The 25,860-nt window shown below is 39.8% G+C and overlaps 1 protein-coding gene across 5 annotated transcripts in view; it reads left to right on the forward strand.

Annotated features, from left to right (window-relative positions):
- The window catches only part of PDE4D (phosphodiesterase 4D), a 972,033-nt gene that overhangs the window by 928,347 nt on the left and 17,826 nt on the right, over positions 1–25,860 (forward strand). Inside the window, exon 1 of one of the 5 annotated variants that reach the window (XM_068990579.1) lies at positions 23,916–23,963. The exons of the other annotated variants lie outside the window; for them this stretch is intronic. Coding sequence (XP_068846680.1) covers positions 23,916–23,963 — 48 coding nt within the window. Of the gene's footprint in view, positions 1–23,915; positions 23,964–25,860 lie in introns of those variants that run through there. 5 annotated transcript variants of the gene reach the window in all.

The raw sequence follows: 25,860 nt of genomic DNA on the forward strand, positions 1-25,860 counted from the left end.
TGAAATAAAAGGGTTATCAAACCATCCTGTAGGGTCTGTCTGGAATATTAACCTCCTCTATGAAGTTCCTTCTGTCCTATCTTTCGCCATATCTCCCATCCTGAAAAAAAAAAAAAGTGTTAGTCGCTTAGTGTTTTCCACCTCTTTGCAACCCCATGGACTGTATGTAGCCCGTCAGACTCCTCTGGCCATGGGATTTTCTAGGCAGGAATACTGGAGTGGGTTGCCATTCCCTTCTCCAGGGGATCTTTACGACCCAGGGGTTGAGCCTGGGTTTCCTGTATTGCAGGAAGATTCTTTACCATCTGAACCACCAAGTAAACCTATCTCCCATCCTAGCCACTCCTAATTGGGTATGTCTTTTCCCTTTGATCTTCTGTGGGACTTTATTTATAGTTCTGTTAACTCTCTGTACAGTATTTTTTCTTTGTTTTATTCCCATCACATGGTACATTAGGTTGTTAGTCTTATTCATTTTCCAGCCCCCATTACATGGGACACAAAGCTGTGCTAGACAGATGCTCAGTAAACAATTGGGTGAATTGTCTGAATGGGATTGTGGTGGTGATTCTTGAAAACCACCATTAAATGGTTTTGGTTCTCAGTGCTGTAGGAATCATCACTGATCAATCTTAAGGACTAAGTTTATTTTTACTCATCTAAGCCCTAAAGCTTTAGAAGATAAAAATTCTTCCTTTATTTGCTTCAGTTTTGTTGTCAGAGTCTTTGCAAGGGAGTTACTGAACACTTACTCAGATAATTGAAGAAATTTGTCATAATTTTTCTAATTATCACTTGAGTAGAATTAATAGAAATTAATAAAATGTAAAAATGCTGTTTCTGCCTTCCACTTAGTTTTTTGATGGTTTTGGTAGTATTTAGCATGGTCAGTGTTTCAAAGCATCATAGTTAGTATTATTCATCTCAGACTCAAGCCTTATGTGTCAGAACTAAAAGAGGCAGACGTAGGGACTTGCCTGGTGGTCCAGTGTCTAGGACTCTCCTCTCCTGGTGCAAGGGGCTCGGGTTTGATTCCTGGTCAGGGTACTGGGTCCTGCATGCTGCAACTGAGACCCAGCACAGCCAAATAAATCTAAAAAATAAAGAAATAAACAAGGTGAAAGTGATCGTTTGTCTGACTCATCTAATATCAGCTGGAAAACGAGACCCAAACTCGTCCACATCTACCTGGGCAGGTAGAATTTCTTGACTTCTTATGTAGTTCACTGTCATCTGCAGTTTTATATGCCGTCTTTATCTCAGCTGGTTTTCATAAATTGCAGGAGGGAGGCACATTTTCTCTTTTCCTTTGAATGTGTTGGTGGAATACAAGCCATGTTTCTGATAAGCATATGGATTCAGTAACTCTTCAAGTATATAACCAATGAGTTTTCTACCCAGCCACTAGGAGTGCTGATGAGTTCTGTATCGCTTTTAGCCCCAACCTAGTGCGTGTCAATGTATTATTTTGTAGTTGGTCATATAAATTCGTAGTGTATGTGTGGCATTGGTTAATGTAAATGCCATTCTCCACTTTGGATTACAGCCTTAGAGTCTGTACATGATAGTTGATGCCTGTAGGAAAGTGGTTTTTCTGTTATTAAGAGTCCTGATCATTTCCCACATAAAAACCTCAGTCCATCATGCTCATCAGAAATTATAGCATAGTTTATAGTGAGTTTAGTCTCATCTCATTTAAATTGAAAGTTTGTATTAATACTATACAGGTAAAAGCCATACAAGTCATAGTGATGGCCTTAAGCTATTCTCTCTTCTCCGTACCTGTTGTAGCAATAACATTCTTATTATAGGTTTGTTCCCAGTAAAAATGACATATCTGGCTTTGAATATTAGGCTTTGCAGATGGTGCTAGGGGTAAAGAACCTGCCTGCCAATGCAGGAGACGTGAGAGATGTGGGTTCAATCCCTAGGTTGGGAAGATCCCCTGGAAGAGAAAATGGCAACCCACTCCAGTATCCTTGCCTGGAGAATCCCATGCACAGAGAAGCCTGATGAACTACAGTCCATGGGGTCGCAAAGAGTCGGACATGACTGAAGTGACTTAGCATGCACGCACATCTGAATTCTATCCCTGCTAGCCTGAGACGAAAGGGTGTGCTTGTTGGGTTTTTGCCCGTTGGGGAGTATACTGTGCAGATTTACCCAGGCAGCTGGGAACCCAGGCTGTTGGGTTCCCGGCAGCCTCTCTGGTCTGCTGCACTGTAATCCCCATGGTGGCAGCCTCTGGCGTTTATTGCTGGCAAGCAGTGTGCTTGCAGACATAGGCACCATAATAGGAAACTTCTCAGCCTGTCATAAACAGGCCTGGAGAGTAGCAGGCACAGACCTGACAGGGATGTGTCCATAGCAACCAGGCAGAGATGAGGCTGATGTCGTGGAGTAAGTCCAGGCTGATGTCTGTCTTCTTCATTTCAAAAAATAACTGGCTGATTTTTAAGGCTGCTTTCCATTGTTGGCATAGCAGTGTTTTGGTCTCTTTGTCTTTGCTTTAGACCGAAATATGAATAAAGACGTCTTAAATAATGCTCTCCAAAATATTTTGAGAGGATCTATCAAAGTATTTTCCTTTTGCTAAGTCTAATTCTACCTGCTCATTCCAGTCCATACACATTAGGAAGAAAGAACAGCTATTTCATTACAGTGGAAAATTATTTTTTTAAAGAATCATATAAAAATAGAATTATCATGTGTATATTTAAGGAATTATAAGTTATATTGAACTACACAGAATTACAAAGAAAAGAGCATTTCTTAGTAAGGAGACTTTTCATTGTTTTTGCCTTTACATCAAGTTCAAGTTTTAGCAAAAGAGTACATTCTTTGACAAAAAAAGATTCTATTCTATATTTGCTAGGTTTCTTTTTCAAGCTTCAGAAAAATAATGAACTGCAACTTTAACTGTAATGACTTTGTTGCAAGAATTTAGGAATGGGCTTTAATAGTTTTTAATAAAGAGGTAGAAATGCTTTCATGGGCGCTTCAAATATTTATGTGTCATTTCACTATTTGTAAGGAACCCTTGTTTAATAAAAGAGGTTCAAGACTGCAAAGGATGAAAAAAGCTGTAAATTTGTTGAGTATATAAAAATTTAGATAGACTTAAGAGAAAGTCTTGAACTTTTATTTATTTGCTTTTTTAAGATTAGGTATTGGGTAGAAATTTGCCAGCTTGCCCCTTCCCTTTATTTATTTATTTTTTTCAGTTATCACTGGTCCTCTTACACTTTGTTTTGAATATTTAAAATCAGTTTCAATAGTACACTCTGATAAGAGTGAAACTAATTAAAATTATCTTTGATATACATGTTGAATTTCTGCTGTTCTCTTAATCTTATATTCTCACTATGGTTTCTTAGCTCTCTATAAGGGTAAGTGATAGTTGGGCTTCAGTAAATGTTTTTTACTAGAGGTATTCTTATTTCTTTAATACACATCAGGAAGGATTAGTGTACTTTCTCCTGGAAGATACTATTTAGGCTTGCATCTTAATTTTCACATGCTAGCAAGGTAATGCTCAAAATCCTTCAAGCTAGGCTTAAACAGTATGTGAACCAAGAACTTCCAGATGTACAAGCTGGATTTAGAAAAGGCAGAGGAACCAGAGATCAAATTGGCAACGTCCGTTGAATCAGAAAAAGCACGGGAATTCCAGAAAAACATCTACTTGCGTCATTGACTACGCTAAAGCCTTTGACTGTGTGGATCAGAGCAAACTGTGGAAAAGTCTTAAAGAAATGGGAATACCAGACCATCTTATCTGCTTCCTGCGAAACCTGTATGCAGGACAAGAAGCAACAGTTAGAGCCAGACGTGGAACAACAGACTGGTTTAAAACCAAGAAAGGAGTATATCAAGGCTATATACAGTCACCCTGATTATTTAACTTAAATGCAGAGTACCTCATGTGAAACGCTGGGCTGGATGAAGCACAAGCTGGAATCAAGATTGCTGGGAGAAATATCAATAACCTCAGATATGCAGATGACACCACCCTTATGGCAGAAAGTGAAGAGGAACTAAACAGCCTCTTGATGAAAGTAAAAGAGGAAAGTTAAAAAACTGGCTTAAAACTTAACATTCAGAAAACTAAAATCATGGCATCCGATCCCATCACTTCATAGCAAATAGATGGGGAAACAGTGGAAACAGTGACAGATTTTATTGTATTGGGCTCCAAGGTTACTGAGGACGGTCATTGCAGCCACGAAATTAAGATTCTTGCTCCTTGGAAGAGAAGCTATGACAAACCTAGACAGCATATTAAAAAACAGAAACATCACTTTGCTGACAAAGGTCCATTTAATCAAATCTGTGGGTTTTCCAGTCGTCATGTACAGATGTGACAGTTGGACCATAAAGAAGGCTGAGTGCTGAAGAATTGTTGCTTTTGACCTGTGATGTTGGAGAAGACTCTTGAGAGTCCCTTGGACTGCAGGGAGATCAAACCAGTCAATCCTAAAGAAATCAACCTTGAATAGTTATTGTAAGGACTAATGCTGAAGCTGAAGCTCCAATACTTTGGCTACCAGATGCAAAGAGCCGACTTATTGGAAAAAATGCTGATGCTGGGAAAGATTGAGGACAGGAAGAGAAGGGAACGACAGGATGAGGTGGTTCAATGGCTTCACTGACTCAACGGACATGAGTTTGAGCAAGCTCAGGGAGATAGTGAAGGACAGGGAAGCCTGGCATGCTGCAGTTCACGGGGTCTCAGAGAGTCAGACATGACTTAGCTACTGATTGACAACAACAGTTTAATTTTTCTAGGTGTGTTAAAGAGCAGTAAAATGATAAAGGGTATATAGTCAAAGAGCCAAAAAAGAAGCGTCATTACATCATTACAGATTGAATATTCAGTTCCTAAAGGAAAGGAATTTGTTCTCTCCAAAGAAGAATTCAATGGAAGAATTACTTCAGCCTTATTTTCAAACATTTCAATATTATCCATTTGCTATGTTTGGTACATATAAATAGTCTTTGATTACACTGATCAGGAAACATCAGTATGTGCCTTATTACCTGATGTAAGATATGATCCTGATGTTGATTTGTCCCTCAAACCTTACATTTCTAACTTAGTCCCAGAAATAGTACCCTATGTGTCAAAACAATTTGTCCTGTTTTTAAAGATGAAAAACTGATGCTCAGTTAAACTTGTCCGAGATCCGTATGCTACTTAATAGATGTAATGAAAGTTTTCCTAAGAATATAACATCTAGGGAAAAGGCTGGGAGATAGGAAAACAATGTTTGTTCTCAAGCTGCCTTTTCAAAGTATGTACTAATAACTTTACTTATTTAATGAGCACTCGATTCCAAAACAGCAAGAGCCGTTTTAGCAAAATACCATCCTCAGAGGGGAATGCTGTTGTACAGCTGATTCCGTTTTTCTTTTTCTTTATGTCCTGTTGGGACAGGTGTGGAAAAGACCTTCTTAGCTCCTATCCTAAGAAGAGTATGATGGTGGGATGGCTGGCTTTTAGGCTAGGAGTCAGCTCGCAGGCAGGTAGTGAACAGGTCGCAGATGTACACTGAAGGATACTGGGGTCCGTGGATGAGAAGACCAAGTGACTAAAGGAGACCTGCCATTCTGAGTTGGCAGGAGATGTGGGGGATATAGAATTGGATGGTGTGATCATAGCAAGGAGAGTGGCAGCAGATAGAAAAGGTGTAGAATGAATTCTGGGAAGGTGTGAGCAGGTGGCAGGAGTTTATTTTTTTAATAACCTGTGTCTATGGAGTTGCCTTGGAGATTTGTTTTCTTATTGGAGCAAAATGAGAAAGGAAGCTGGGCTCCTGGGTAGAGTGAAGATTGGAGGAAAGAAAAGTGGAAAGACATGTTAGACAGTGAGAGGTGGAAGGGGGTGGGTGGTAGGAGTGCTCTGACTGGGCTGACCTGGGAGCAGGGCTGTCCTTGGCTTCACGTTCATGCCCCATTCCCACCTCAGGGCTCATATGCTGAAATCTGGTTGGAATAAACCACTGGGACACCCTTGGAGGGAAAAAGAAATCCCAGGGCATGGCCAGCATGCAATGTGTTTTAAGAGAGGACAGTCAGCTGTGGGGATGGGGGAGGAGGGGAGGACCGGCTGGAGAGGGGAGATTTATAGACGTAGTGTATTTCAGGAGGCGCAAGTCTCTTTTAGCACCAGTAGCTGGCGTCATCTTCACCTGTCGCCTCCTCGAGTCTTGGCCCAGTAGCAGCATGGATGGGTTGTCACATCCAAGTGTTGGGCCATCCCCGGAGGAGCCTGGGAGTGAGGAGGTGGGGAAGCCAAAGGATAGGCTGGAACAGGGTGAGGAGAGAGTGGGGTTGATGCTCTACTATAGTGATGAATTATTAGATGCCAAGAGAAAAGTGGAGCAGAATAGCTGATGACAAATGAGAACCTTTATGTTGATTCGGCTTTAAATCTCCCACGTTCCAGTGAGCTTAGCAATTCCTCTTCAGGATATGAATGCACCCCACGCTAGAGTGGTGACCTCAGATGCTTAAACTGCTTCTGCTTCTCTGAGCCTCTGCTTTCTCTGTAAATTGGGATTCACAAAAATCTTATCTCACAGGATGGTTATGGGAATTTAAATGCCAACTTATGTCAAGTGCAGAATATGGGGCACACCCATAATAGGTACTGTGACCTATCTTTAGTTGGAATGGGAACTATTTTTAAACTTAAAAGGTGAACTTTATATGCTGCCATATAGGTAACCCAATGCAGCTGGAGCTGGAATCAACAGGCCAGGGCAGAGGAGCTCAGAGTGTGCCTTTGAAATCTTGATCCCCATCCTGGTGATTTATGGGCCTCACCAGCTTGCATATGGGATGGCCCACTGCAGTTGTTTACTTTAGTTTTAGCTCGTTACCTAGCATTTGTGGGTAGCATATTTTTATTTATGCTCTTGCTGACCACTTAACCACCATGACTTTGAAATCATACGTATGAAGGCAGCCACAAAAGAAACATTTATTAGTGTGGTGAGGGCCTCACATGGCTCTTCTACCCACTTTGTCTACAGATTGTCTAAGAATTAGACTTTGCTTTTTCCCTCACCCTGGATGACCTCAAAGACCCCTCCAAGTGATTTTTCTGATTGTGTGGAACTACTGAGATTTTGACTATTAATGAAAGTGTCAAATATCAATCAACATCAGGTGACTAGATGTCTCTTCTTGGGGAACCATAAGAAACACAAACCCAAAATAGAACCCTGTAATCATTGCACAGATTTAAATCTACAGTCAAGCTGAGAGACAGAGGAATGGATGAAATGACCTTGAATGTAGTTCCAGCCCAGATAGGCTAGTTCCAGTCTGAGTCATGGGTCTGACACTAGCTGTCGCCAGAGGGAGAAGAAATTCCCCAGCTGGGTAGTTATAAGAGTTGAAAATGAGTCACTGACTAGGTGATTGATCCCTTTCCATTTTCCACTTGTCGTTAGCCACTTTGCAGAGAAACTTTGGTATGTTTAATCCAAAAAGTTCCTTTTCTTTTTTAATTCCAACAATCCTTAGAGATGAAAGTGACTTGTCAGATCAACCTGCTCACTTCCTTCATTACAGACAAGTTATAAAGGCACAGGAAAGTTAAAGTGACATGGAACAAGATGATCCAGTCTTTACTTTTGGGAAGACTTCTGTCTTGTGGCAAGTAAAAATTCTTTATTGCTAGACAAGACCCTGATTTCAGTCTTTATTGATCTTATCACTTTTGAATGAAATTTTTAGTTTGATGTGTATTTTGTATTTGATCCTTGACTTATCTCTAGGCCAGATATGATTTTCATGGGAGAATAAATCAGTCTTTTATTATCGTTGTTTTGTACCTTTTGACTTCAGGTAACTTCAATCCAGTAAGTAGACTTTCACTAAGGAAATTTTGTATTTGCCTGGTTACTGTAGGCCACCGATCTGCTCCAAAGGCTTTGATAGGTGAAATGAGACTTTTATATATGTGTGTTTGTATTCAAATACATAAGATAGAATACATGCATACATATATACATACAAAGCATTGGACATACAGATTGAAAATATAGCTAGCCATGTAATAAGCATATTATATGTTAATGAATGATAAGAGTAATTCATGGTGTTCTGGTCCTGTAGAGGAGTTCAGAGTGTGTTCAGTACTGAGGACCAGAATGATTGGGAAGCATCCCAGAGAAAGTGCTACTGAGGCTGGATCTTGAACCCAAAAGGGTTCCTACAGATTGCCAGTGAGAGAAGAGATGACGCTCCAGGGCCGGGATGAGGCAGGGTAGGGTGGTACACTCTTGCACACTTGCCTTATTGTCGGTGGGGGTGGGAGTTGAGTATTTTGGATGAGTGAGCCTTTCTCAAAGAGAAAAGGGACCGAGTCAGGTGTGAGAAATGTAGATTGGGGTGCTGCAATGTAAAGTGCCGTAAGTGTCAGAGTAAGATGTTTGCATCTTGCCCTGTAAGCCCTGAGGAGCCCTTGCATTTTATTATCAGGAAGATATTACAAGGAAAATAACAAAATGATTTTAGAAAGAGAAATCTGATGGGGGTATGCAGGATGGATCATATTGAGGAGAAATAGTAAAAGAAAAAAAGAATCTATTAGGAAATTAGGCATATAAGTGATGAGGGACTGAAATAGGATGGAAAGGGAAAGAAAGGAATGGTTAGGAAAAAGATTACCGGAAAGGTGACAGGACCTATCGGACTTCAGGGGACCGGCACTGCAGCCAGAGAAAGGGATGAAATTCTCAACCCAAGTAATAACAGAAAGAATAATAGTTGGAAAACCAGGAAGAGAAGGTGATTTGAAGAGAGTGGGGTAAAAGATACAGCAGCTAAATCTTTAGACCTGAAATTGGAGTGAAATTACATATCTCAGTAGAAATGTCCTATAGGCCTTCAGTTGCCAGGACTGGATTTCTGGTGAAAAGTCAGGCAATCTGGGAGCTCGCTGTACAGACTTCATGGTTAAGACCTTAAGGCTCATCTATAAATGGGAATAATAAAAGTACTCATTGGATTGGTATTAGAAGCAAATGAGGTAATAACAGGTAAGTATTCAGCAATATTCCTAGCACATGTGTGTGCTCAGTCACTCATAGACAGTAAATAAATATCAATATTGATCGATAAATATTAGCTATTACTATTGTTTACTATGAATTTTAGGGAAAGACAGTTTTTTGAATTATTAGAACTGTTATTATGGAAGCTATACTAAAGTCACCTGTTTGGTGTGTTTTCGTAATACCCCACATGTTCTGATTCACATGCTTGCTCTCCTACCTGTTAAGGGAAAGTGACAGCCCAAACTATAATTGCTCAAGTTTAACTGTTGATCACTGTTTGTAAGACCTAGAGTGTTCTTGTTATTTATGTGAATAGTTAAGGAGGTTAACTACTCTTCTGTTTATTGCAACTTCCATAATAAAGTCCCTGAGCCGTATTTTTGTCTTCGTTTGCTGTGTCCAGCGTCAAATCAATTTTGACGGCTTTATGAAGAGCTTTAGATGAATGGTATTAGTTCAGTGGATGCAAATGATCACTAGCTCAGTGTTTTAAAACTGTATTCACTCATAGTAGAAGGGACTTCCACAAGAGTGGAAGAAATCCAGAGAGGTGGACCCTTAATGATGGTGAACTGTAGAACTCCTGTCTGGGTAGAAGGTTGGACTTGATATCTTCAAGGGAGGTTTCCGACATGGATGACTCCTGCAGAATCCAGGCCCTGTCCTGTGTTTGGTGAGCCCACTGCATCTCTTGTGTGTGATGGACCGCTTGTCTCATAGGGCATTAGCCTTGCATTTGGAAGATCAAGAAAAACAAACTTTGTTTCTAGTTGTAGTAGTTTATTTTGTTTTCCCCTATTATATTTATTCCTATAGGCAAAATATTTTATGTTTTCCCTTCTTAAGGATGTAAATATCGAAAGGTATTTTAGAAAAATAATGGTCAAGGTGGTTAATGCCAAGTTTTATTGATGTGTGAATAAAAATGAGTTAAATTATTTTTTAAATTACTTTTTCAGGTCTTAGTTCTTTCTTAGAAGGAGCATACAGGTTCATCTTACTTTATCAGCAATTAGAAAAACCTAATTTGTTTTTGATATATTTTAGTGCCAGTAATTTAGTCTTAAGCTATAAGAATGCTGCTGCTAAGTCGCTTCAGTCATGTCTGACTCTGTGCGACCCCATAGATGGCAGCCCACCAGACTCCCCCATCCCTGGGATTCTCCAGGCAAGAACATTGGAGTGGGTTGCCATTTCCTTCTCCAAGATACAAGAATAATCATAATTAATTTAAAATGTTTAAAGCAATTAAAAATGTTTAAAGCAATATCTTGAAGAAAAATGATTGCTATAGTATTAGTGACAATTATGTAGCTTTATGCTTATTTTATAGTAAAATACAGTGCACTTAATATATGGAAAGACTTTCCAGCAAAATGGCAACACATGCCTAATTTGAATTCCAGAGAAGAATAGAGAGAATGGGGAAGAGGACATATTCTAGAAGTCCAGTGAATTCCAAGCCAGAAATGTTTGTAGAAGAAACCCACATCCAGATATTTCCCAGAGAAATCACAGAAACAAATAGATCTCAACACAGAGAGAAGGGGCAGATTATCTACAAAGAAATAGCAGTCAGATTGACAGCTAATTTGTGGGAAGGAGCACAAGAGTTCTTCTGATTGGAAGATGTAAATCCATATCTGAAACTCCAGCTATACGGGCATCTAGGATGTGGACTTTTCCTGTGTCCAGCCTCTGGAAGGCATATAAAAGGAAGGTGGGATTGGGACTATGCACACCTGTTTGCCTTCTGTCTCTCACACGCTAATAGGTAAGCTCCTTCAGAGCAGACCTGTTTGCTGACTGACCTTTGCTGACTGTTCCTGGAACCGGTAACTAACATACCAGTTCAGTTCAGTCACTCAGTCATGTCTGACTCTTTGCAACTCATGCAACCCACAGCACACCAGGCCTCCCTGTCCATCACCAACTCCCGGAGTTCACTCAAACTCATGTCCATCAATCGCTGATGCCATCCAGCCATCTCATCCTCTGTCGTCTCCTCCTCCTGCCCCAAATCCCTCCCAACTTCAGGGTCTTTTCCAACGAGTCAACTCTTCGCATGAGGTGGCCAAAGTATTGGAGTTTCAGCTTCAGCATCAGTCCTTCCAATGAACACCCAGGACTGATCTCCTTTAGGACGGACTGGTTGGATCTCGTTGTAATCCAAGGGACTCTTAAGAGTCTTCTCCAACACCACAGTTCAAAAGCATCAATTCTTCATTGCTCAGCCTTCTTCACAGTCCAACTCTCACATCCATACATGACCACTGGAAAAACCATAGCCTTGACTAGACGGACCTTTGTTGGCAAAGTAATATCTCTGCTTTTCAATATACTATCTAGGTTGGTCATAACTTTTCTTCCAAGGAGTAAGCATCTTTTAATTTCATGGCTGCAGTTACCATCTGCAGTGATTTTGGAGCCCCAAAAAATAAAGTCTGACACTCTTTCCACTGTTTACCCATCTATTTCCCATGAAGTGATGGGACCAGATGCCATGATCTTTGTTTTCTGAATGTTGAACTTTAAGCCAACTTTTTCACTCTCCTGTTTCACTTTCATCAAGAGGCTTTTTAGTTCCTCTTCACTTTCTGCCATAAGGGTGGTGTCATCTGCATATCTGAGGTTATTGATATTTCTCCCGGCAGTCTTGATTCCAACTAAAACACCTAAATAAGACGTATTATTTTAATAAAAAGATTGCCAGCTGTGACGCTAGATTCTATTTTGGTTTTGTTGTCTTACCTTTCTTAGGCTTTGAAGAGGGAACTTTCATCTGTTGATGATTTCTATTGAGCTATTCTAAAAACATATTAAAAGATTTGGATGAAAGTGGTCTATCCTAATGTAAATCATTAGAGAATATGAAAGTAACTAGACATTCAACCTACTCCCGTGTTCTTGCCTGGAGAATCCCAGGGACAGGGGAGCCTGGTGGGCTGCCGTCTAGGTCTCACAGAGTCGGACACGACTGATGTGACTTAGCAGTAGCAGACATTCAACACTTCCATCTGGCAGCCTTCCTTATCCAGCCTGTGAAGAACTGGAGGAAGGGGTTGGGGGTTACTGTCCCTCAACAGTAAAAAAAAAAAAAAAAAAAAAAAATTCATTTCATGGACTTAAATTTTCTTGCATTTAATTCATAGGACTGTCTTTCTCCTTATTTATCCTTCTCCAAATCTGCCCCTCACCTGTACTTCACCATCTCCACAAATGGCACAAATATCCTTTCAAAGCTGAGAGTCTAGGAGCTGATTCTTCTTTCTTCCAGCGGTTCAAGTCTTATCAACTCTTCCTCAAGTGCCTCTTCCTCTTCTATCTGCTTCTGCTTCTCTGTGTACCATCCTCTACGGAGACAATTTTTTAAAATGTAAATCACTTCGTGTTACTCCCTGTGCCGAACCTTCTGGTGGTACCCCGCACCCTCTGGAAGGCTTGCAGGGACCCGCATGACCTTGCCCGGACCCACCTCCCATTTCATTCTGCATACCTGTCCTTTGTCAGGCTGGCTGTTTTCTTCCAGCCCTTGCTCAGCATACTTTGCTTCAAATCTTTTGGCTTTTTCTAGTCATCAGTATCATCTCAGATGTTACCTTCCTGACTATTTAATGGTCTACCACCATGGCATCATATTACCTCCTTTTCTTTCATCCAACATGTTTGTCACTCAGTGTTTTGTCTGCTTGTTTTTTGTCTTTTGGCCCCAAGAGTCCAAGAATTCCATGAACAGGGAACTCTTCTGTCTTATTCATTACTATATCCCTCAGATGGCTCAGCAGGTAAAGAATCTGCCTGTCAGTGCGGGAGACACAGGAGGCACGGATTTGATCCCTGGGTCGGGAAGATCCCGTGGAGAAGGAAATGGCAACCCACTCCAGTGTTCTTGCCTGGACAGTCCCATGAACAGAGGAGCCTGGTAGGCTACAGTCCATGGGGTCACAAAAAAATCAGTCACAACTGAGCATGCACGCAGCAGCTCCTGAATATGTTTTGACAGGTTACACAACTGGAAAACTACTATTGCCCCCAAAGTTTTCTCTTGCTTCTTGGTAGTCATTCCCCTCCCCCTGCTCTCAGTAGCTGTCACCCAGTGACCTGACTGTCCTTATCTATAGTTTTCCCTTGCCAGAATGTCATGAATGAAATCACACAGTGTATATATTTTCTCCGTAGTTAGGAAATTCTCTTTCATACAAGATTATTTTTGTAGAAGCTTCATTTATATGCTAAGCTAAGTCGCTTCAGTCGTGTCCGACTCTGTGTGACCCCATAGACGGTAGCCCACCAGGCTCCCCGATCCCTGGGATTCACTAGGCAAGAACACTGGAGTGGGTTGCCATTTCCTTCTCTAATGCATGAAAGTGAGAAGTGAAAGTGAAGTCGCTCAGTCGTGTCTGACTCTTAGCGACCCCATGGACTGCAGCCTTCCAGGCTCCTCCGTCCATGGGATTTTCCAGGCAAGAGTACTGGAGTGGGATGCCATTGCCTTCTCCGTCATTTATATGAGGTTTGTGCAAACATTCTTTGCCTTAATTGTTCTTCAGTGAAACAAAAGTCCTTAGTAGATATGATGATGATAATGATGGTGGTGGTGGTGGCTTCAGCTGGATTTACTACTTAGCTGTGAGCATAGAAAACTCTGTATCTACTCTGTATAATTCAAACTGTATTAACAATATAGTTAATACTATGCTAACATTTAATGAGATAATGTGTAAGAGAGATTTAAATAAAGATCTCATATCAGTGTCCTGTTATTTCATCTTCAAGGAACCTTTCAACAAAAATAGTTTCTTACATCAGAATTTCTTTCTCAATAAACATTAGGTTTTTCCTGCTTTAAATAAAACTAGTATTTGGTGGAAACTTTCAAATCAAGTTAAAGAGTGATTCTTAGCTTTTCAGATGATTTTTGGTTTCAAAAAAATCAACCTGAAAAAAGCTAAACCCCAGATCAACCAGGAGTTCCTCTTAATCTCAAGTCTCCAAAATATTCATAAGGTATGTTTTTGTGTTCAGAAATGTTATGGCTCTTCAAGAACAGAGCTGTTCTTTAAATCACATTTGGCTCCATTATCACTAGAGGGCAGTAAATACAAACAAATTTGGTATATTTACTTGTGTCGTGGTTGGTTTTGCACTCTTAAGCAAAGAAAATGTAGTTTTAATAATGTAAAAAATAGATAATAAAATCCTGTTATTTGAAAGACAGGTTGCCAGTTAATTACCAATCATTGTTTGCCTCCAGAACTATTTTTAAGGCATCTGAAAGCAAAAGACCACTTAGTGATTTTACACAGTGGTATGCAGTCGTCATTGTATTCAATACCTGCAGTTTAATCCTGCCTCAGAATTCTTTCTTTATAGCAATTAGATTTGCATATCTTAAGCCGAGCAGTATTGAATAGGTGAGCCTACTCTATGTAGATTTGTGTCTTGATTAAAGCTCCCAGAACTTCAATCCTAAGTAGAAAGGTGTAAAATAAATGTAACTGATTATAGGATCAACTATTTTAAGATGTACATCTTACCAAAAATAGTGCTGTTGCCAGGAATATCCCTTGGTTTGGAGAAATCTAAGAGCCAATAACACTACTTTAAATAAAATGTAAATATTTCAAGTGTAATAATAGATTGTGTTCCCATGGACTGTAGCCCACCAAGGTCCTCTGTCCATGGGATTCTCCAGGCAAGAATACTAGAGTGGGTAGCCATTCTTTTCTCCAGAGATCTTCTCGACCCAGGGTTTGAACTCAAGTCTCCTGCATTTCAGGCAGACTCTTTACCATTTGAGCCATCAGGGAAGCCCCATCTTAGAATTAATTATGTTAATAGACATATTGCTCATAGACGCTAGGGTAAATATGGATTAATACCTAAAATACCTTTTTTTTTTTTTTTTGGCAATTTGGAGTACTCTGAAGCCAGACAGCCTGCGTTCAAATTCTATCCCTGCTATTTGGCTTTGTGACCTTGGTCAAGACACTGGAACTTCTGAGCCTCAGTTTGCTCAGAGTTTGGTTTGTTTTTCTTTTTCCCTGTTCAGAAATGTCTTATCTTTGTTGACCTCGGTTGCAAAGGCAGTGATACCAGAATGTGTTAGTATATCGAAGACTTCAACTCCATGAGCAGAGTTTTAAATATCCTGAAATAGTCCACAAATGTTGATTGCTTGGGATATTGCTTGAGGACCAAGAAAGTATGGAATAAAATAGGAGTGGCCTCTAGAGATTCTGAGGATTATCATTAGAGAAAGAAAACTGAATGTTGAAGGAAATTATATATATATATATTTTCTACTCTGGTACACATACACACACATACAGACACGCACTTGTTCATACATAAAATCACTTGGATGTTTGAGAGGAGCAAATTACTAATCAGGAAGCCTGCGGTCTTCCTATGCATCTGTGTCTCGTTCATACAGCACTTGCGCGTATAAGAAGGTCTCACCATCAGGTGAGGCTGCCAGTCTCTCTCTCCGGGTGCCAGCTTCCTCACTAGTTAGTAGGCGGAGTCAGCATAAGGATTAAGACTGAATGAGTCCACTCCTAAATTCATACCATTTATCATAGTTTGGATCAGCGTAATTATATGCAAGATATTCATTCACCATAAAGAGCAAAGACTAAAGAGACCTGGACTTGCGTCTCAGCCCCTGCACGTCCAGGGCAAGTTATTGGCCATTTAAGAGTGTCTGTCTTTTCACCTTAAAATGAGGATAATATCCATCTACTCAGGATGTTGCAAAGATTAGAGATAAGAGATAAATAAAGCTCTTGGTGCATAGTAGGTGCCTAGTAAATGCTGTAACATACTTGTTAACAATTTCCTCATTAGAATGATCAGAAACCAAGTCTCATCTATAAACCTGTATCTCTCTGGTTTCATCCATATTTTCTTCTGAGTTGATTAGATTTCCTTCTGCAGGCTTTACTACTGTGGCAATTGGAAGGAGCATCTAGTCTGTTTCTTACAATGGGAAAAAATGAAATGAATTTTAATTTCGCTTGGAGATGAAAAGATTTCTTATTCCCTAGAAATATGGAAACCTTCCTAAGTACTTTTTACTTGACATTATTGTTACTGCTACTACTGTGTACTATTACCATTATGTCCCCTACTACAGCAGATCAGAGACCTACAGTTGAATCTTTTTCTGCCTGTGGTTCATTAACTACTTTGGGAAATATGAAGAAAAAATAACGTATCTTTGTTGCCTCAAGTGTCCTCCACCCTGGTTGAGGATGCAAAGTTCAAAGTAGCTGACACAATTAGAAAAGTGATTCTTAACACTAGGAAAATTTAAGAAATTTCAGGTACACTGGTGGCAGAGTACTCCTGGCATTTCATGGACAGGAGCCAGGGAGTAACTAGTCTCCGGGATAGTCCTTCATCAGGGACTATTTTTCTGTGTCCCAGAAACCATTCACAAATGTAAAAATAATCACTTATGATTATCTGAGCCTAGAGCACAACTACTTTTTACATATAAATGCAAAATGTTTTCTGCATGGTACTAATCCACAGTACATTTTTGAGTAATGCAATCGCAGTGTAATTTAAGGGATAAGTGCACTTTGTTAATTTGAAAATCTTTCCAAGAGCCCCTCACCATTTTGGAAAAAGATCATCCCTCCAATACAGCACTCCGGTAATTATTTCCATGTTGCCGTCACATTGATGGTAATTCTCCACGTCAGAGGAATCAGAGCACTTAGTGCTCTGTTGCTCAGTCGTGTCTGACTCTGGAACCTATGGACTAAGCCTGACAGTGTCCTCTGTCCATGGAATTCTCCAGGCAAGAGTAACGGAGTGGGTTGCCATTCTCTTCTTGGGGGTGGGGCGGGGTTCTTCCCAACCCAGGGATCAAACCCTTGTCTCCTGCATCACAGACAGATTCTTTACCATCTGAGCCACCAGGGAAGCCCAAGTAGATTACATATGTGTACTAATTAAAACTCCCAACAACATAGATAGATGGTATTATTATTCTCATTTTCAGATGAGTAAACTGAAGCATGGAAAGTTTAACTAACTTTGCCGAGATCACACAGTTAGTAAGTGAAAATAAAATACAAACTTTTACTGTGTCTTTTTTTTTTTAATGTAGTCATGTCCAAGTGTTTAATTTTGCAATGTTTAATTTATAAATTACTTTTTTCAACTTTTGTTGTTGGGCCACTAAGTCATGTCTGACTCTTTTGTGACCCCTGTGTGTTACTGGTAAGCCATTACACAAATTTTTTTTAAGTATCTAGATAAGGATTGCTAAGTATGTATGCATATATTTAGTAAAAGGTGTATGTAGAAAGAATATTTAAGAATTTCATTTCAGAATTAAAAAATATTTGTTACACAAAGAAAGAAGTAACTTATTAACAGTTCGAAATTCATCAAAGAATAAAATAGATTGATTGCTGTTGTTGCTCAGTCACTAAGTCAGCTCCAGTTCTTTTCACCCCCATGGACTGCAGCATGCCAGGCTTCCCTGTCCTGCACTATTTTTTTCTCAGATTTGTGTCCACTGAGTTGGTGATGCTATCTAACCTAATCTCATCCTTTCCCACACCCTTCTCCTTTTGCCTTCAATCTTTCCCAGCAACAAATAGATTAACAGATGGAAACAAAAAATGGGCAGTAAGTCCAATAAAGCCAAGAACGGCCTCCCTGCCTCAGGGCCTTTGCTCTCTGCAGATCCATTGCTTGACCCCCTCTACTGCCAGAAATCCATAAGACTTGCTCCCCCTCTTTCTTCAGGTCTCTGAGCACGTGTCATCTCATCAGAGGTTTTCTTTGATCATCATATAAGACAGGAATCTTTATCCCTGATACCTCTTACCCTCCTTATCATTTCTTTTTCTTTATTGCACCTACCATTACTGACGTAGGTATTTATGGAGTTAATTGTCAAATGTAAGCTCCGGGTGAAAAACCTTTGTTCACACTGCTATGCCCCCATATCCAGGAGAGTGTCTGGAATATAATAGAGTAATAAGTAATCTTTAAAGAATGATTATAGAATAGTTAAATGGCAACCCACTCCAGTATTCAAGCCTGGAAAATCCCATGGACCGAGGAGCCTGGTGGGCTACAATCCATGGGGTCACAAAGAGTCAGACACGACTGAGCGACTTCACTTCACGTCACTTCATAGAATAGTTAAAGAGTTTGGTGAAGGGCTGAAATATTTGGTTTTGAGGTGTATTTTGAATGATTTAAATTTGACTTTGAAAGACCAGCTTGAAGTAGATAAAATAAAAGATAGGAGGGAACTGATAGTTCCCTGGCAGCCTAGTGGTTAGGATTCCAGGCTTTCACTGCCATGGCCCAGATTTGGTCCCTGGTTGGGGGAACTAGTGAGATCCCACAAGCCAAAGGGTGTCCCCCCCCCCAAAAAAAAGGAGAGCTTCATCATAGGGATGGGTGGAATAGTAGCCTGCTGGGAACAGAGCAAGAGTGGAAAGAGCTTAGACTCAGGGATTAAGGCCAGTGTCAGGCCGGAGCTTCCAGAGGAGTCCAGATATGTTGAAGCAGGTGACATTGAGCTGTCAGCCACTGGCTTCGGAGTGGCAGACTGAGTCTGAGTTTGAGGAAAGTTGGTCTGGCAGTTGCTATCAGTAAGCAGGTGATGGAGAAAAGCCAAAGGACCTGAGTAAAGAAGCAATTACGGTGTTTTGAGTCTGATGCATGGAATGAATTGATGTAGCTGGAAGGAAACAAGTGTATATATATATATGTATACATGTTATCCTTTAAAAAGGATAAGCCGGGAGTTTACAAATGTAGGCATCTTCTACTGTATAGCACATGAAACTCTGGTCAATGTTATGTGGCAGCCTGGATGGGAGGGGGATTTAGGGAGAATAGATAACATGTATATGTATGGCTGTGGCCACATATGGAAAAGGACAGTTTTCAGGACTGAAAAAGGTCAGGTCAGCCACAGGACTGCAAAAGGTCAGTTTTGATTCCAGTTCCAAAGAAAGGCAATGCCAAAGAATGTTCAAACTACTACACGATTGCACTCATCTCACACACTAGCAAAATAATGTTCAAAATTCTCCAAGCAAGGCTTCAGCAGTACATGAACCAAGAACTTTCAGATGCTCAAGCTGGATTTAGAAAAGGCAGAGGAACCAGAGATCAAACTGCCAACATCTGTTGGATCATTGAAAAAGCAAGAGAGTTCCAGAAAAACATCAGCTTTATTGACTACATCAAGGCCTTTGACTGTGGGGATCACAACAAACTGTGGAACATTCTTCAAGAGATGGGAATACCAGACCATCTTACCTGCCTCCTGAGAAATCTGTAAGCAGGTCAAGAAGTAACAGTCAGAACCAGGCATGGAACAACAGACAGTCCAAATAGGAAAAGGAGTATGTCAAGGCTGTATATTGTCACCCTGCTCATTTAACTTTTATGCAGGGTACATCATGAGAAATGCTGGGCTGGATGAAGCACAAGCTGGAATCAAGATTGGCAGGAGAAATATCAATACCCTCAGATAGGCAGATGACACCACCCTTACACAGAAAGCAAGGAGAAACTAAAGAGCCTCTTGATGAAAGTGAAAGAGGAGAGTGAGAAAAGCTGGCTTAAAACTCAACATTCAAAAAATGAAGATCATGGCATCGGGTTTCATCATTTCACGTCAAATATATGGAGAAACGATGGAAACAGTGACAGATTTTATTTTCTTGGGCTCCAAAATCACTGTAGATGGTGACTGCAGCCATGAAATTAAAAGACACTTGCTCCTTGCAAGAAAAGCTGTGACCAGCCTAGAGTGCATATTAAAAAGGCAGAGATGTTACTTTGCCAACAAAGGTCTATCTAGTCCAAGCTATGGTTTTTCCAGCAGTCATGTCTGGATGTGAGAGTTGGACTACAAAGAAAGCTGAGTGCTGAAGTACTGATGCTTTTGATGTGTGGTGTTGTATAAGACTCTTGAGAGTCTCTTGGATTGCAAGGAGATCAAAGCAGTCAATCCTGAAGGAAATCAGTTCTGAATATTCATTGAAGGACTGATGCTGAAGCTGAAACTTCAATATTTTGGCTACCTGATGGAAAGAACTGACTCATTGGAAATGACCCTGATGCTGGGAAAGATTGAAGGCGGGAGGAGAAAGGGACAACAGAGGATGAGATGGTTGGATGGCATCACTGATTCAGTGGACATCAGTTTGAGCAAGCTCCAGGAGTTGGTGATGGACAGGGAAGCCTGGTGTGCTGCAGTCCATGGGGTCGCAAAGAACAGACACGACTGTGTGACTAAGCTGAGCTGAACTAATGTGTATGGCTGAGTCCCTTTGCTATCCACTTGAAACTATCACAACATTGTTAATCAGCTATACCCCCAATAAAAAATAAAAAGTTAAAAAAATATAGGCACAGCAGTGGAAGATTTATCACGATCATCGATGTTATATCATCATCACCCAGTATCTATCACTATGTATCAGATATTTTCAGTGCTTTGCATATAAAGTGAAAGTGAAATCACTCAGTCATGGCGAACTCTGTTGCAATCCCATGGACTGTAACTAGCAAGGCTCCTCCGTCCATGAGATTTTCCCTGCAAGAACCCTGGAGTGGGTTGCCATTTCCTTCTCTAGGGGATCTTCCTGACCCAGGGATTGAGCCCAGGTCTCCCGCACTGTAGGCAGACTCTTTACCGTCTGAGCCACCAGGGAAACCTAAGCTTTGCATATAACACCTCATTTAATCCTCATAATAATTGTCCTGGCTATTTATTGCTATAACATGTTACTTCAAACTTTGTGGTTTAGAATATCTATTTTTAAATTATTTTTCATTGTTTTATGGGTTAGTTGGGCTTGGCTTGGCATTCTCACATAAGAATCCATCATGTGCTTGCAGTCAGATGGCGATGAGGGGTGGAGTCATCTACAGGGCAATTGCTTGGATGGCTAAGATAGATTCTTCACTTTCAGGTCTGGCTTGGGGCTGGCATGGCTGGTAGGGCTGGAGATAGCTGGGTATGCCTATGTGCTTGCCCATTTTCTCTGTCTTTCTCTCCTCCCACCTACTCCCCCACCCCCACCATTTCTTTCTCTGGGTCCCTTTCCCAGAAACCTCTCCATAAACTTAGCATAGGCTTCCTCCTAACATGGCAATCTCAGAATACGCACACTTTGTTACAAGGTGGCTCGGAGATCCCAAGAGCACATTCATGGAGACCAAGGTGGGAGCTGCCAGACTTCCTGTGACAGGCTCCACAGATAGGCGTCATCCTTTGTTGGTTACCCAAGCCAGCTCAGGTTCAGTGTAGGGGCATGTGGCTCATCAGGAGGCATCTTTGGAGACCAGTGACCACAGTAACCAATTTTACAAATGAGGAAACTGACACACTCAGAGTAAGAGTTTTCCTTGTGGGTTATGCACTAAAGGATTTCAACTCAGAGTCTGTGTTCTTAGTACTCGAGTGAACTTAGGAAAAGCGCTGCCTCTTTAGGTATTACTTTATGTGGATATTAGGAGTTTGGAGGAGATGATATTGAAAGTCCTTTCCACTTCTTTCACCCATTAAAGCCTTTGGATTTAGATGATGGGAGTGGGAATGGGAAGGAACAAGAGTAAGTGAAAAAAGCCTTCTGTAGAAGACAGAACTTTGTAACAGTATGGAGGGAAGGTATGTGGTAGACCAGGAATACACCAGGGTCTCTCAAGGATTCAGTTGGATTATTACATTAAACATCTAACAGTGGTCAACTCACATGGAATACCTATTGAATAGCAAGAAAGAGTCATAGATTTCAGTTTGAGACACTGGAATATGGGCCCACTGAATGAAATGGGAGTAGTCACAGTAAGAGCTGCTTTAAATAGAAAAAGGACCTACCAATTTTGAAGAAGTCCGAGGTGTCTGGTAGGGCATTCCATCAGGTCCTAAATTTCACATTAGAAGAGGTCATTAGAGAGTGTTTGCCCTGGAGAGAGTCTTTGTGTGTATCCTAGATTAGAGGATGAATTGAAGGCAGCAAAGGTTAGAGAAGTGGGAGGAAAAACTTCATTGGGAAGCTGCAGGTCCTGGGAGTGAGAGAGAGGAGGGAGAGTGATCAGACTATTGAACACTTCAGAGAAGTTGAGGAGGATGAGAGAATAGTGAAAGGGGAGGACCTTTGCATTCTTCTGGAAGCAGTTTTAGTGAAATATGGGAGTTTAACATTGTTGTTTTGTAGAAGATTTTGGGACTTTGGGAATGAACACATTGGGTGGGAACTGTAGCTGAAGACTTTGGCAGCAAAGGACCAATAGAAGTTCAAAGAGGCGGGGGTTACATGTTTCTGATGAGGGTGTGCTGTCTGAGACTGATAAACCTGATGTAGGAACACTGAGCAGTCACCACACCGACAAGTTACAGAAACACAGAGAAGTGGGAGCAAACCGAGATGGAGGAAAGGTAGACTGGACAGAACTTCATGCTAAAATAGAGCAAAAGCTACTTCCCTTATCTCTCATCCGTAAGACCTCTTTAATATAAAAGTTACTGAATAATGCTATCCGAAACCAAGTAGAAAAAGATTATTTTTTCCCAAAGGAATTTAGATTTCTTATTTACTTCTTGTAAAAGACCTGATTACTTTTGAGCTCAAGTCTGTATTCTTAAGAGCCACTCTTATATCTGTGCACAATCATAAAAATGCTCTCCTTTGATCAAAATATAGATCCTGAAATCTGTCCACAGAGCTCCTCGTTCTTGAACCATATACAGTGCATTGTCTTTCAGGATTCCACCCCTCCTTCCAATCAGATTTATAATAAGCCATCCCCACTCTTAGATTTTGAAGGTTGTGGAGCTCAGCCACATATAACAGTAGAAACAAAAGGAGCTAAGACTAGCAGTGCCACACAGGTGAAGACGTGTATCACTTCCATTTATGAATTCTGGACATTAATTGTATTTTATAATTACACTACGCTATTAGGTTGGACTGAGGAAGAACTTCAGTTGTATCTATGCCACAGGGGAAACCACTTGTTTTGGATTTGACAGAGGGAGACAATTAAAATGTCTGATTGCAATTTTTAGAGCAGCTTTTATTTAAATTTTTTCGAGCAACTTTTATTTTGAAGACAAGTCAGAGAATATTAAAATTCATAGAAATGACTCTGAAAGGATTGGCAATTCTTATTTAAGAATGAACTATGAATTTTGCAGAGTTTTATGGTGGTTATTCATCACAATGAGAGGGAAAGCCCATTCATCTTTTCGTGCTGCAGCCTCAGCTGTAGGGATACCATTATTAAATGGCGTTTACCAGAGGTGAGGAGAAAAACCTCCTCCCCAGAGGTTCGCTCTTGCCAACCAATCACAGAGCAGCCTTGGCCTAGTCCACGCCCCCTCCCCTGATAGACCCAGGAACGCAAAGTGATTGGTGCATAGTTGGGGTTTTATGGGAGGGGTTTCTTGTCACTCTTTCTGGCTTCCCTGCAGTTCCTTATTTGGTAGCTTTTGACAGAACTAGTCCTTCTTGCAGCTAAGCATCTTGACATACATTATTCATTAAGCCCTGGAGCTCAGGGAGAGAAAGATGCAGACCCTTAGATCTTTAGATGTTTCTTTATCACATGAATTGTCTTTATTCAGAATAGTGGTTGAATTCTGTTGCATTCTGGAGTTTTACAAATGGCATGTATTCAATGGGAAACCGACTGGATGGGATCTAATGCGAGGCTTTCTTATGTGTACTTAATTACCAAAAATCTTTAAAAATCTGCATACTCCGTGCTTGTGGAGATTGCTAAGTATCAAGGTTTTGAAGATATACTTATTTTAGAACTTACTCTCTATATAATCAATCAAAAATGCCTGAATCAAACTATTTACTGTCAGTATCTTGGGGCTACATAAAGGTAAGATTTATTTAGCCTTTGTAAACTCCTGATTACTCTGATTACATAACTAATAATTTTAATAAATTACTATGGAGTAAAGCTTTCTAAGCAATCTTTTACTTTTCTTTAGACATGAGCTACAGAAGACATGTGTGTTTTTAGTGGTCAAGATAAGGAGAGATTGTGTAACTTTTATTAGTTGTAATTTGTATGTTAAAATAGCTTTTTAATTTTCAGCATTTCTTCTGTTTTATTTTGTATAGATTTAAGTGTTTTTTTAAGTGTCAACGTAATTAAATCCATTGGAGATAAATAATTGGGCTAAATTATAAATGGTACATGGGCTCTAATTAGTATATAGCATTTAAAGTTTATAACAATTAATTTATGCTTCTTTCTAAAAAGCTGTACTACTTTTACCTGATGAGGAGGGTTTTTTTTTTTTTCTTCCAACCTTTAGATATAGATGACATTAAAATGGACACTATTTAATTTTTAGGTGATATTTTATGTAAATGAACACTTGATCTGTTTGTAAAACTGAAAGATGTAAATTTATATGATACTGCTATATTTGTTAATCTCAAAAAATGAATTAGTACACTGCATTTAATAAGGTTTTATGTTCCTGCTCGGCAAGCTTCTTGCATGCCCTGTGGTAATGCTAACCTGGCAATCCTATCTGCTTAATATAGACTTGAGGTGGAAAAACCTTTTTCAGTCCTAAATGAAGCATCACTTCAGAAATTGGAGTTTATTCTTGAATGTTTGAGCAAATCATAATACACATCTTTAGATAATCCTTTTCCATTACTTTAAGGGCTCTCAGATTGAAATATTTTTCATTTTCTTTGTTTCTTTTTAAAGCAAAATTTCCTCTTTCCTGTGAGATTTACTTGCATTCTAAGAAAACTTATTTCAGTTTTAGTTGTCCAAATAGTCATGATTTTCCACCTTCCTTAAAATCTAGATTCCAGATTTTGTAATTTTCATTATTTGAATTTTGCTAGCCATTTCTTGGCTTAATTTTTTTTTAATAGAGAAAAGTGTAGAGAGTAATAAAGACACATCCCCCACCCCAAGTCTCTTTGGAATTCATTCCTTAGCTTCTAGACAGCTCATATTTGATACTTTTTGAAGGGCTTCACAGTCATGTTATAATTATGGATAATAATGTTTGAGAATCTACAGAATGTTAATGCTTTTTGGAGAAATTTTTGCTGGCAGCTTTATGTTTTTAATATTATATTGCTAAAAACATTTAGGAAGGACAGATATACATGTGTTTAGTCTTATTATGTATTTTGAAAGATTTGTTTTTATGCAGCTAATACAGTGTTTATTTTAGCTTTTAATGCTGGCATCCACCAAACTTGTAGTCTATCACAGTGCAGCATATTCAAATGATTTTTAGCAGAACGTTGTGGGGAAAAATAAGCATTTACTTAATGTTTGACCTTAACCACTGTCTTAATTATATACTAGAAGATATATAATGTACTAAGTAGCACATTGGCATGAGGGGGAAGTACAGGGATTAAATTTGGAAATACTTTAATTTTGTTTTATTATTTAATTTTGTTTCCTTGACAGTCTTAAATAAACATAAATTGGATAACTGGAGTTGAAAAAGCAGTATTCAGTATTCAGTTCAACTGGATTTTCACTTTCCTTTATGCTTTATATTTGCTGCATACAGACATTCTGATGCATAATGAGAACAAAGGATTTGAAAGCATTCACTTAGAGATCTTCCTCTTTATTCTTTGTTGTAACACTAACTCTACATATCATTTCAGACTGTTTAGATCAGAAACAATCAGAATAATTCATCAGTCTAAAATATTTAGAGGTCCCTTTTAAAGATATCTAAATGCTCAATTAAATTGTTCTACATTTTGCAACCAGTTCTTTT

Source organism: Capricornis sumatraensis, chromosome 18, assembly GCF_032405125.1.
Source record: "Capricornis sumatraensis isolate serow.1 chromosome 18, serow.2, whole genome shotgun sequence".
NCBI lineage: Eukaryota > Metazoa > Chordata > Mammalia > Artiodactyla > Bovidae > Capricornis > Capricornis sumatraensis.